Source organism: Rhinolophus sinicus, linkage group LG07 (genome assembly GCF_036562045.2).
Source record: "Rhinolophus sinicus isolate RSC01 linkage group LG07, ASM3656204v1, whole genome shotgun sequence".
Taxonomy (NCBI): domain Eukaryota; kingdom Metazoa; phylum Chordata; class Mammalia; order Chiroptera; family Rhinolophidae; genus Rhinolophus; species Rhinolophus sinicus.
The window spans coordinates 51,406,489-51,421,191 of NC_133757.1; the positions used below are offsets into that span (position 1 = coordinate 51,406,489).

Genomic DNA, 14,703 nt, shown 5'->3' on the forward strand with positions numbered 1-14,703 from the left:
AGTGGGCTCTCAACCACAAGGTTGCCAGCTCAACTCCTCGACTCCCGCAAGGGATGGTGGGCTATGCCCCCTGCAACTAACAACGGCAACTGGACCTGGAGCTGTGCTGCGCCCGACACAACTAGGATTGAAAGGACAACAACTTGACTTGGAAAAAGCCCTGGAAATACACACTGTTCCCCTTCCCCAATAAAATCTTAAAAAAAAAAAAAAGATAGTATGCAGCTGTGAAAAAGAATGAGGAAGATCTCTGTGAACTGATCTGCAGTGATTTCCAGGAGACATTTTTAAGTGAAAAAGGCAATGCACGAAACAGTGTGTGTGTTTGTGTGTGTGTGTGCGCGCTACCTCCTTCTGTTAAAAAAAGAAGAGGAAATAAGAAAATTCACATATATCTGCTTTACAAAAAGAAGCACAGGAAAACTAACCAGGAAATAGTGAAATTGGGTACCTGTGAGGGGTGGGGGAGGGGTAGAGGATAAAAGGAAGTGACACTTCTCTGAGTATACCATTTTTAGTTTTTACATTTGGAAACGTTAATATTCTACATTTAAAAAAAATTAACAAGAATAGAAGGGGGGAGGACTAAAAATGAAAGACCAGAACTCATGAACCCAACATTATTTTTCAATCTTAAGTAAAATGAGCCACCCTGAAGTGGGGCAAAAAAGCAAACTAATCTAAATAACATACCATATTTTCCCAATAATAAGACCTAGCCAGACCATCAGCTCTAATGTGTCTTTTGGAGCAAAAATTAATAGAAGACCTGGTCTTATTTTACTATAATATAAGACCGGGTCTATAATATAATATAATATAATATAATATAATATAATATAATATAATATAATATAATATATATAATATATAATATAATATATAATACCGGGTCTTATATTAATTTTTGCTCCAAAAGACACATTAGAGCTGATGGTCCAGCTAGGTCTTATTTTCGGGGAAACACGGTACTAAACACTGTATTTGAGTATGTGGAAGAACAGCAAACCAAATGTGAACTCTTTCTTAGGAGATTTGGTTTTTTGTAGAGTTAGGAGTGAAGCAATTTTGAAGCTGATTTTTAGATATATTACAAAACTGAGCAAATAAATAAATGTGTCAATGTTGTTGGGAGCTATGATTCTCACTGTAGAAGGAACATAGTAATGATGGAATGCAGAAAGGTAAGAAAAGTCCTGGAGGGATGGATTGGAGTCGGAAATATTGATATCAATTCAGTTTCTAAAATAGGTCTGTGTATACATATGTACACATGTCCACATTTATGTATGTAGTAAGTGTGCCTGTGTACCTGTGAGTATGATGCACTCATACTTCCCAGCTCTATTGGCTGACAGGGCTCAGAAGCAAAGAATAAACCTACCACCAACATCTTGGTCTCTAATATCATCCCACCCTAAACAGGTTCCTTGGAGAAATGGGCGGTTCCAGGGCTGGGGTAGAGTAGGTATAAGATAAGCTGGAACTTTGTGCCAGAGTCAAGAAAGGCTCAGAAACGGGGGGGGGGGGGGGGGGGGGGGGCAGGTCCAAGGACACCGGAGCCAGCCTAAAGGGGTGGCAAAAACGGGGAAAAACTGGGACCTTTTGAGCACCAAATTAAGGACTGGAATGAATTGTAACCCTTTGATTTAGAAAAAAAATTATTATGGATAATAAATAGATTTAAAATAATAAATGGGAGAGGGGTAAGCTCGTGCACAGAGTAGAAATGCCAAGAGCTGACTAGTAAATGCACAAGGAGTGCTGGGGTTGGAAAATCCCCACAGCAGAAGCAGCTTCAGTTAGGAATCAAGAATGGATACAAAATCTAGGGAAGTGGGTGGGGACTTGGGATGAAGAACAGAGTATTTGCATGACCTTAAAGTGTCTGTCAGCAGACTGCTTGTTATGTGCAAGGGAAAAAATAATAACTCTGCATATAATGGGGAAATGGGACGACACCTTCATCAGGTGATCAAACTTACCACCACCAATGAACGCGGGCTGGGCCTAACATGCCTCTAAATGTGATACCCTGACAAGGACACAATGTAATTTTTCCAGTATTCTGGAATCTGTATCTCCTTACTGATAATGGAATGCATAATCTGAATTTAACCATGAGGAAATAGCAAAGAAAGGGAGCAGGGGATGACTGTATTCTTCAAACATGTCCCTGTCACATAAGTCAAAGAAAGATGGAGGAGATATTCAAGACGAAAGAAGACGAAAAATGACAAATCCTAAACTGGATTTTATCTTGGAAGGAAGAAATGCTGTAAAGGACATTATTGGGTCATTGACAAACTGGAATATGGACAGTAGATAGGTAACAGTATTATAACACTGTTACTGAAGTTGATGACTGGGTAAGAGAATAGCCTTATTGGCAGGAAAGACTCCCTGATGTAAGTAAACGTAAAGAGACATGATAAATGCAACTTGCTCTCAATGGGTCAAGGAGAACAAAATTGTGTAGAGAGTATATGTGCACAAAAGGAGCAAAATGTTAATAGTAAGTGCATCCAGGTAAAAGATATATGGATTTTTTTTTTTTGCATTATTTGTATTCTTGCAACTTTTTTCTGAATTTGAAGTTATTTCCAAATAAAGTTTTTTTAAATACACTTTAGCTAATAATTTTAAAATGTAAACTTAAAAATTATATTGGGAAACATTACACTAAGTGAAATAAGGCAGACGCAAAAGGACAAATATTGTATGATCCTACTCACATGACGTACCTAGAATAGGCAAATTCACAGAGACAGAAAGCAGAATAGCTGTTACCAAAGGCCAGGAGTAGAAGGGAATGGAGAGTCCTTATTTAATGAGTATAGAGTTTCTGTTGGAGTGATGAAAAAGTTCTGGAAATTGATAAAGGTGGTCTTTACACAACATTGCAAAATACACTTACTGCCATGAATTGCACACTTAAAATGGTTTAAATGGTCGATTTTAGATTTGCATATTTACACAATAAAAAATTGTCTCGGGGACGTTTATTTATTATAAAAGGTTCCCTATGATTCTTTAAATACAAGCTCCCTTTGTTTATTTAAATCATTTTACACAACTTTTAAGATTCACATCAGCTACTTTATGAAGATGCCACTTAAAACTGATTCTATAACATCTGTAGTTCATCTCAGTTGGTTTTTAAAAATAGATTATTGAAAAACTGATACTCACCTAGGGCAAAGGTCTTAGCTTTTTTCTGCATCCAGGTTTTCCACTTGTCAAAGCAAATGTCTCTTCAGAGTACTTCACTTCAATCACCAGCTAGCTCTTCTCTAAGAAAGAGAATGCTGATACTTAGCTTCACAGAAATATTTCATAAACGTGAACTTTTCTTTTTCTCACAAAGATCATACCAGGAGAAATGAGGAAAACAGATGTTGCTTATAAGGCTTCTCTAATAGACGTGTTTCCATTGTAAGCTGATCTGACTCAGAATTTGGCATCTGCTCCATTCACTGTGTGGGCTAAGCATTTTAGTCTCACAGTTTGGCTGAAAGTTAATATTGACCTTTGACTGTTACCTGAAAACACAATGATAAAATACTCTTACTAAACCTCTTGAGGGAGTGATTTCACATTCTAGGCAAATGTCTTCAAAATACATCACTCCATTTACCAAATTAATTTTATTCTTTGTTTGGGAATACTTATTTATTTTATCAAATACAGAGCACTCCCCAGATCTGACGAGGGAAAGGCTGTGTGGTCAGAATGGTAGAAGAAAAAGAACATAAATCTCTTATACTGTTCTCTCCAGGTCATTATACCACAGCTTCTCAATTAACCTTCACCCTCCCCCCCAGACTGCCCAGGACCTAGGGGGGAAGGCCTAGAAGTCTGGCTACAGGACAGCTTCTCATTATCATCCGTTCTTCTGAGTATTTAAGTACTGCTGCAGCAGCTCCGCTTTCCCCTAGAGAGGAAGTAGCCCCAGATTCTACCTAATAAGATGTATCTTATTTGGTAGAATGTAACTACAACACTTTTTTCTTTTTTTATATAGTTTTATTGCAGTATAATTGACATGCAAAAAATAGCACATATTTAAAGTGTACAGTTTTACAAATGTTGACATATATACACCACGAAGCCATCACTGTGGACGTGGTCATCCCTCTCACGTTCTTCTGTAATCCTGTCTTCCTGCCCCTTCCCATCCCTGTCTGGATTGTTTCCAGTTTGGGGTTATTACAAAAAAGGTGCTGTGAACTTGCATTTACGATTTTTTGTGTGGATATATGCTTTCATTTACCTTGGGTAAAATATTTAGAAATAGAATAACTGGGTCCTACGGTAGGTGTGTCTTTAACTCTTTAAGACACTGACAAATGGTTTTCCAAAGTGTTCTTATCATTTTGTATTCCACTAACCAGTATATGAGCATTCCAGTGGATCCACATGCTTGCCAACACTTGGTATGGACAGTCTTTAATTTTAGCCATTCTAGTGGGTGGGTAGTGGAATCTAATTATGGTTTTAATTTGCATTTCTCTAATGAATATGGTGTTGAACATCTTTTCATGTGCTTATTTGGCATCTATTTATCTTCTTTGCTAAAGTGTTTGTTTAACAATTTTGCCCATTTTTTATTGGGTTATTTCTTGTTATTGAGGTGTAAAAGTGTTTAATTTGGCAAAGTTCAAATTATTTTTTTCTCTTTTATAAGAGTTTGTACTTTTTATGTCTTATGAGATCTTTGGCAAATTCAAAAGCACAAAGATTTTTTTCCTATGTTTTTTTTCTCAGAGTTTTATAGCTGTAGCTCTTACATTTAGATCTATGATCCATTTTAAGTTAATTTTTGTAGATGATGTAAGGGTTGAAGTTTTTTTTTCTTCACACATGGCCATCCAGCTGTTCTAAAACCATTTGCTTAAAAGATTATCCTTTCTCCATTGAATGGCTTTGATACCTTTGTCAAAAATCAATTGACCATACAGAAGTAGATTTATCTCTGGCCTCCTTGTTCCATTGCACTGATCTATTTGTCTATCTTTGTGCTGATGCCATAGTGTCTGGATTATTTTAGTTCTATAACAAGTTTTTAAATCAAGTAGTCTTCTGTTTCAAAGTTGTGTTTCGACTAATCTAAGTCCTTTACATTTCTGCATAAATTTTAGAATCAGCTTAGTTTCTATAAGAAAAGCCTCCTGGAATTTTGATTGGTATTTTTGAATTAATAGAAAAATTTCTGCCGAGCTAGTAACAATACTGAACCTTCTGATCTGTGAACACTTTATATCTCTCTATTTCTTTAGGTTTCTTTTATTTCTCTCAGCATTGTTTTTGTCAGGTTCAGTGTGCAAATCTTACATAACTTTTGTCAGATTTTTCCCTAGGCATTTCACATATTTGATGGTATGGTAAATAGTATTTTTTGATATCAATTTCTAATTGTTCATTGCTAGTATATGCATATGCTAGCTAATACACACACACACACACACACACACACACATCACTAATATGGAAATTCTATTGGGTTTTTGTATAATGATCTTGTATCCTACAACTTTATCAAATGCACTTTGTTCTAGTAACTTTTTTCTAGATCCATAAGATTTTCTACGTAGAACAGGTTTTCTCTAATCTTGGCATTATTGACATTATAGGATATTTAGCAGCATCCCCTGCCCCAGCTGTAACAACCAAAAATGTCTCCAGACATCGCCAAATGTCCTCTAAAGGGCAACACTGCCCATTGTTCAGAACCATAGACAATCTTGCCATCTGCAAATAAAGACAGTTTTACTTCTTTTTCCATCTTGATGCCTGTTATTTATTTTGTTTGCCGTTTTGCGCTGGCTTGAGTCTCGAGTACTGTGTTGAAGAGCAAACATTCTTGCCTTGTTCTTAATCCTAAAGGGAAAACATTCCATCATTCGCCATTAAGAGTGATAGTAACTGGAAGTTTTACTTAAGTGCCCTTTATCAGGTTGAGGAAGTTTTGTGCTATTCCTAGTTTGCTAAAAGTTTCTATTAGGAGTAGATATTAGATTTTGTCAAATGCTTTTTTGGGGGCATCTATTAAGATGATCTTATGGTGTTCTTCATGAAAATGGTAAATTACATTGATTTTTGAATGTTAAACCAAACTTGGATTCCTAGGATAAACCCTACCTGATCAGGCTTTATTATCTTTTTAAATATACTGTTGGGTTTGATTTGCTGAAATATTCTTCAGAATATTTGCGTCTTTTCTGATTTTTGTTATCAGAGTAACGCTGGCTTTCAAGAATGAGTTGGGAAGTTTGCCCGCCTTTTCAGTTCTCTAATGTGTTTGCATAGCATTGATATTATTTTTTTTCCTTAAATGTTTGGTAGAATTCACCAGTGACACCATCTGGACCTGGAATTTTCTTTATGGGAAACTTCTTAACAACAAAATCAATACAGAGGGTGCCAAAAAATGTGTACACATTTTAAGAAAGAAAAAAACTTTATTAAAATTTTAATACTCAATATATACCGATAACAAAACATGTATACATTTTTTTGTCACCCCAGTATTTAATAGACACAAGGCTATTCAGGTTATCTATTTCTTCCTGAGTGAGCTTTGATAGTTTGTGTCTTTCCAGAAATGTGTCCAACTCATCTAACTTGTCAAATCTGTTAGTATAAAGTTGTTAGTAATATTTTATTATTATCCTTTTGGTGTGTAGATTCAAAGTGATATCGCCGCTCTTATTTCCAATATTGGTAATTTATGTCTTCTTTCCTTTTTCTCTGACCAGTCTACCTAGATGTTTAAATTTGTCCCAAATGGACTCCCAGTTCCATCTTCTCCGCTCAGTGAGACCGTCAGGCTCTGCCTGGCTTGTTCTTCTTTGTGTTGCGGCCTGGTAACTCTAGGTAGTAAGCTGCCATCTACCTCATTTGTTTCCCGTCTTTCATGGATCTTTTGTGGCTAATGTATGATATTTGCAAACTTTGTTTATATACTTTTGTCTTTATTTTAGTTGTTTCTGGAGAAAGACAAACCTGGTTCCTTCTATTTCTTCTTGTTCAAAAGCAGAAGTCCTCAGTACTGTTTTCTACCTTACTATATTTATTTTAATGTCAAGCTGGTCCACGGTGCTTAACTACAGAAATGATTCCATTGTTTCTTCTGGGAGTTAAGGGGAGGTATAAGGGCCTCATAACTTTTCAACTCTCAACTTTGTCCTTGAACAGACATCCAGATGATAGAATTTTGACCAAAACAATATGCTAGCAATCACAATAATACAGAATGAATCCAGAGAGACGGGGAGAGGGATGTCTAATAACGTCTCAGCTGTAAAGACAAGAAAATATTATTTGGCCAGTATTTCTTACTGATCATCTTTTCATCTCAAAGCTAAAGGAAAGCGTGCTTGTTTAGGCTTAGAAAGACTGGATTGACTTGATAGTGAGTTGCCATATCCCAACTTGAGCTCTGTAAGAAAAATATTAGGGGAAGCTCATTACGTTTGTGGGAAGACCTCTCTCACCCTTGAGGTTTAACACTAATCGGACTGAAGAAAGGGATAGGTGTATAGACCATTTTTTGGCCTGACCCACTACGATGGTTCTGATGCTGTTACACAATACTCATGTTCTTCCCTTTTGTCCGTGTTTCAGGTTTTCTGTCTCAGCTGGTCTCTGACAAGCCCCTGACTGAATGCATTCGTGCTGGCCACTACGCAGCAAGCGTCATAATTAAGCGGACCGGCTGCACCTTTCCTGAGAAGCCAGACTTCCACTAATGGAAAAGCAGGAAATCCAAGGCCAGGAGTTCAGACACTGCCCTGATTGCTTCCTGAGAATTCCCATATTAATAAAGGAGAAAATTGTCTGCCATCTTTTCCTACTATAATGATGTTCATTCTTAATTTAGAGGGTATACTAATGCTCAGTAGAATCTTTATTCTCTCAACAAACTAAAAAATGATTTCCATAGTTCCATAGATAGTGCCACTTAAATGTCAATTAAGCAGGAATATAACATTTCAATAGAAACGTTTATTTCATTTTCAATTACTTTGTAAATTCATGTGTAATTAGCAAATTGATCAGGTTTTTTTTTTTACATTTCTGCTTTTAATGCAGGTGCAATTTAATATAATGGTTTTTTTAAAGGAATTAATCCTAGCACATCAATCTTTAGCTTTTTATACAAGTATGTTTAAATTTAGAAATGTGTGTATGTATGTATATATGTGTGTTTACCTATACACATTCATACATATATGTACGAATATATACATGATAAACAGTCAAACAAGGTACAGAAATATTTATCTTGCCAAGTTATGCCAAATAATCTCTTCAGTGCATACTCAAATATATAATGAACTTTGGATAATTAAATAATTTGCCAAATTATGTTATATTGCAATGTTCAAATCATAATCTTATATTTACTTATGGTACTCTGTAATTTGATACAAATAAAAACTTGTCATATGGGAATTTTTATTTTTTTCTGTCTTTGCCCTGCGCTCTACAAACTAAGGAAAAAAGATGATTATTTAGTACTGGGCTCTGAAATGATGTCTAATCTGTTAATGGAGATAGAAAGAACAACAACATAATACACTGAAATATAACAATATTGGAAACCAATAAGTCACTATTTTAATGAAGACAAAATGGTATAATAGAACCTCTAGAGTCAGACTTACCGTGTTTCCCTGAAAATAAGACCTAGCCGGATAATCAGCTCTAACGCAAAATAAGACTGGGTCTTATATTAATTTTTGCTCCAAAAAACGCGTTAGAGCTGATTGTCCGGCTAGGTCTTATTTTCGGGGAAACACGGTAATTATCTTTATAAGACCTTGGGCAAATTACTCAGCCTCTTTGAGCTACAATTTCCTTTCTATAAAATGGGATAATAACTCCTATGTCCAAGGTCATTGAGATGATTTGAAAGAGAATACCAAGTATAAAATGCTTAGTACAATGCCTGCCTAATGAATACTTAATAAATACCTGCTATTTTTATCATAATGACGATTGTTGTTGAAGAAGAAAAAGATAGTATTTATAAAACTGAATTCAAATCACAGAAAAGCGTTTTCAAGTTTTTGTTTTATGTGTAGGTAAACTTTAAGGTCTCCTATGCTGCTTGTCTTCATTTTAATATTATAGAGATATAATTCATATACCATAAAATTTTCCATTATACAAATGGAAAAAATATACAAATCAGTGGTTTTAGTATGTTGACAAAATTGTGCAACCACCACTATTACCTAAATCAAGAACATTTTCATCACTCCAAAAAGAAGAAACCCTATACATCCCAATTCACCCCACTCCCATGCCCTGGCAACTAATCTATTTTCGGTTGCTATAAATTTGCCTATTCTGGACTTTCATAATAACGGAGTCATATAATGTGTATTCTTCTGTCTGGCTTCTTTCACTTAGCATGTTTTCCACGTTCATCCATTTTGTAGCATTTATCGGTACTTCATTTCTTTTATTTGCCAAATAATATTCCGTTGTATAGATATACCATATCTTGTTTATCCATTCTTCAGTTTATGGCAATTTGGGTTAACACTTTCAGGCTATTATGAATAATACTGCTATGAACACTCATGTACAGGTGTTTTTGTGTGGATAGGTGTTTTCAATTTGGGCGGATGTATAGCTAGGAATGGAATTTCTGGGTCACATGGTAACCTTAATTGTAATGTTTTGAAAATCTGCAAACTTTTTTCCATTCTCACCAGCAAGGTTTGAGGGTACCAGTTTCTTCACATCTTTGCCAGTGCTTGCTGTTACTATCTGATTATAGCTGTTGTGGTGGGTATGAAGTGATATGTCATTGTGGTTTGGAGTTGCACTTCTCTAATAATTTGAGCATTTTTCATGTGCTTTTTGGTCATTTATATATATATATTGGCGGGGTGGGAGGAGAAATGTCTATTCAGATCCTTGGCCCATTTTTTAACTGAGTGATCTGTCCTTTTATTATTGAGTTGTAAGCATTCTTTATATATTCTAGATATGTCTCTTATCAGCTATGTCATTTACTTCCATTCTGTGGGTCCTGGTTTTACTTTCTTGATCATGTCCTTTGAAACATAGATGTTTTTAATTTGTATGAAGTCCAATTTATCTATTTTTTTCTTTTGTCACTTTTGCTTTTGGTTTCGTATGTAAGAAATCATTACCTTATCCAAGGTCATGAAGAATTATACCTATATTCTCTTCTAAGAGTTTTATAGTTTTTGCTCTTACATTTAAGTCTTTGATCCATTTTGAGTGTCCTTTTGTATACATATGAGGAAGGGGGTCGAACTTCTCTTGGCATGTGAATATTCACTTGTCCCAGAAGTTTATTGAAAGGATTATTTTCTCCATTACTGAATTGTTTTGGCAGCCTTCTCAAAAATCATTTGACCATAAATGTAAGGTTTTATTTCTGGACTCTCAGTTCTATTCCATTGGTCTATATGTCTATCCTATGTCAATCCAGACTGTCATGATTACTGGAGCTTTGAGTAACTTTAAAAATCAGGAAGTGTGAGTCCTCCAACTTTGTCTCTCATTAGTTTGAGTGCTAGGGTATCTTTATCACATTAAAACTACCACAGAATGCCTTCGTCTTAGATAAGTAGGAGGGACACTGATGAACCTTTTCCTACTTTTTTTTTTTTTTTTTTTTTGGCTGAGAAAATCTCTTACCCAAAGACTATTGATCTAATACCACTCACAAGCTAAGCTTTTCTGATAGTCACTATTTATAGGAGGTCCCAAATTATGCTATTTGGTAGTACTTACATGCACACAGATTTATAACTTTCTTGTAATGAGAAATAAGTCATTGGGATGTTTGTATTTCTTCCTTGAGCTTATGGCATACTTTTTAGTTCTCTGTTTTGGTAAAAGACAAAGGAAAAATAATGGCTAGCCTACCAGACTGGGTCTCAGGAAAACTGCCTCGGACTCATTGTTAGGCATTCCTCTCTGTGGCCTAAGTTTTACCATCTTGTAATGAGGAATAGTTAACCTAGTCCCATTTTATGTCTTCTTGGTTTAACAGATATTTGAGGGAGGATATAGAGTACGGGGAAAGAATAATGAAGTTGCAATGGGTTCTGGCCCAAGGTAAGCATCAAATAGCTGTGTGGCCCTCTTATTCTGTATAACTCACGAGATGTAGATACTTTAGTTGTGACATTCCTGAAGTAATATTATGGACCAGTGGTTTCAGCAAGGTTGCTTCCCTATATGGGGGAAAGGGTGGTTCTTACTTGAGGAGTGAACCTGAAGGACTGAGACCATTCATTTCTGTGTCACAGTTGAGCGAATGAGTTAGGTGCAGGAGAGATACCTCAGGGGCAAGCCTAGGTGATCTGGAGAGTTAGGACATTGAGGTCACTTTAGTCTCAGCAAGTGATCAAGGTTGGCAGAAAACTGCTTCTGTGAGGTGAGAAAGAAGGTGATCCAAAACATTTGGAGACAGGCTGGGTGCCCAAATATTAATATAGCAGAGCAGGAGAGAAAGAAAAAAGCAAGAGTGGCTATTGTGGTCTCTTCTAGTTTTTACATCTATCCTCATGATATGTACCTTTAAGTACTGCTTTATTTCTCCAAAAGAATCAGAAAAGAGTAAGACTCTTTTTAGATCAGGGTAAAGGCAGTACATTCTTTATGTTAAATAAAGTCTAGTCCAAGCAACCTTAGCTAAAAGCTATTACTGTGTTTCCCCGAAAATAAGACCTAGCCGGACCATCAGCTCTAATGTGTCTTTTGGAGCAAAAATTAATCTAAGACCCAGTCTTATTTTACTATAAGTAAAATAAGACGGGGTATAATATAATATATAATATAATACAGGGTCTTAGATTAATTTTTGCTCCAAAAGATGCATTAGAGCTGGTTGTCCAGCTATTTTTTATTTTTGGGGAAACATGGTATTATTACCCAATTTTGGGAAGCAAGTATTGTAATTGTTTACTCTTTCAAAACAGAGAAGTATAACATAAAGATTGTTTTGACATACACAAGCCTACTGAATAAGCATGTGTTTGGTTGGCAGTCTAAAAATACTACCAGTGTTGAAATAGAAACACAAGTACTTTACATTTGTTACTCCATCACCCTCAGAAAAAGTGTTCATTTAATAATATTTCCATGGGATGAAATAGGTTTAAAATGTAAACAAGTTCTATGATTTAGTAGTAATTCCATGTTCAAGGCCTTGGCTTTGTGTCCCTTTGTACAAGTTCTTGAACTGCCCTAAGCTTTGGTTTTCTCACCTGTAAAATGAGGAAAATAGATCCACCCCCAGGGAGGGAGTGCTAAGAGAATGTGTGAGTAAAAACAGTTTATAAATAAATTTATAAATAAATTTAAATATGAAAAAGTTCGGTATTTCACTAAGGCACCCAAGGAACCTAATGGGGAAAGGAAAGGGTTTTCATAGACAGTGCTGTAACAACTTGATATCTAGTGGGGGAAAATAGAACCTTTGCCTCATATAATACATAAAAATTAGAGCTGGATCATGGCCATAACATAAAAAGCTAAAACTATTAAGTTTCTAGAAGAAAACATAGAAGAGTGTTTTCACAGCTTGGGGGCAGGCAAAAGTTTCTTGGAGGGAACTTTGATAGCACTAACCACAAAAGAAAAAAATACTGATGAATCGAACTCCAAAAAATGTTAAGCTTTCTGTTCATCAAGACATCGTTAAAAATACGAATAAACAAGCCACAGTCCAGAATAAAATATTCACAACACATATATCTGACAAAGAACTTATTTCCAGAATGTACAGTAAATTCTCAACGTCATTGATAAATTCTTGAAAATTGCCACGTTATTTAATTTTACCATAGGCTAATTGATATAAATAACAGTTAAGTTCCTGGGGCATATTTCTGTATATCAATTAACCTATGGTAAAACTGGTTAACAGCAGTTTCCAAGAACCTATCAACGACGTTAAGTGAGGACTTACTGTATTAAAAACTCCTACAACTCAAACAGATGACCTTACTAAAGAAAATATATGAGTGGCCAAATAAGCACACGATAAAGTATTTGACATCATTAGTCATGAGAGAAATGAACATTAAAACCTCAGTGAGATATTGTACTAGAATGACTAAAATTTAAATGACAACACCAAATGTTGGAGAGGATGTGAAGTAACATTGCTAGTAGAAATGTAAAATGGTACAGCAACTTTGGAAAAAAGCCTGGAAGTTTCTTATAAAATTAAACACATCTATTCTTTGATCCAGCCATTCCACTCCTAGTATTTACCCAAGAGAAATGAAAGCATATGTCCACAAAAAGACTTGTATTAGACTATTTATAGCAGTGCTATTCATTGTTGCCAAAAACTGGAAATAGGGTAGTTGTCCAACAGCAGGAATAAAGATAAAAAACCGTGGTATACTCAAACAATGGAATAATACTCAGCAAAAAAGAAATTAGCTACAATTGATGAAATAACATGAATCAATCTCAAAAATATTTTACTGAGTGAAAGAAGCCAGATATGAAAGAGTGCAGACTGTAAGATTCCATATGTGTGAAGTTCTACAACAGGCAAAACCAACCTATAGTGTATAGTGAAAAAAAATCAGAACAAGGGTTGGCTTTGTGGGAGAGGGGAGAGGTGGCAATTAACTGGAACTTTCTAAGCTGACAGTGATGTTGCATGTCATAATAGAGGTTACACAGATGTACGAATATGTCAGAATTCAGGGAATACTCTACACACACACAAAGAACCCTAAGCAAATGTTGAACTCTAGCTAATGATATGCATACTGAAAGAGACAAAGTGTATGGATGTCTTCAACTTACAGCCACGCGCATCAAAAAACAAGATGAATGCAAAGGTGAGTAGATAGCTGATAAGGTCAATATAGCAAAATGTTAATTGTACAATCAAGGCAGTAAATAAATAGATGGATGTTTGCTATATACTGCTTTATAATACTTTTCAACGTTTCCATATGGTTGAAATTTTTCCAAATGTTGGGAAAAATATAAAGTACTTAATTAGGAAAACCTATTAAACATAATAGCATCTCATGAAGAAATAAAACAGCAAATAACATAAAAATCACATACATTATTTACTTCAAAATGTCATTTTGTGCATGAATTCCATAAAAAATGAGCCAATCTTGTGCTGCTACAAGGTTTCTTGGGACGACCGCAATCTCTGAGCTCCTGTTCTGAGTACACCGCCCCCTCTCCTCATCTGCTAATCTGCCTGCATTTGGAATATTCATAAACCACCCTTGCAAATACCAACCACACCTCTCCCAACCCAGACCCCTGAACTCACTGCAGTCTGCTTCTGCCTCCTCTGAAGCGTCCCACTGATCACCAGCAAATTCCTAATTGTCAGATCCAATGGCCAGTTTTCATTTCTTACCCACCTTGTCTTTTCTCAGCATCTGACTTGGAGGACCATACTTTCTTGAAACTTCTTATTCCCTCGACTTTTATGCAACCACTTTTTCCTCGTTACTTTTCCTCCTTTCCAGCCTCTCTGCTTTAGGAACGCCCCTTCTGTCCTCTTCAGTGTTGAGGCACCAGTCCCACAAGCCTTTTGCACTCTGTAAGCTCCTCCTAGATGACCAATTTGCCGCCCACGAATTCATCTACCACCTGTTTACTCTCAAATCTGTTTCTAATCCTGTCGCCCTCCTGAATTTTAGGCTTGAAACCTAC

General features: G+C 35.8%; 1 protein-coding gene across 2 annotated transcripts in view; it reads left to right on the forward strand.

The window, feature by feature from the left end:
* The window catches only part of ADK (adenosine kinase), a 450,882-nt gene extending 442,425 nt beyond the window's left edge, over positions 1 to 8,457 (forward strand). For both annotated transcript variants that reach the window (XM_019745975.2, XM_019745976.2), the window contains exon 11: positions 7,627 to 8,457. In XM_019745975.2, the coding sequence (XP_019601534.1) occupies positions 7,627 to 7,751 (125 nt within the window). In that variant the 3' untranslated portion in view covers positions 7,752 to 8,457. The remainder of the gene's footprint in view (positions 1 to 7,626) is intronic.
* Positions 8,458 to 14,703: the final 6,246 nt, after the last annotated feature.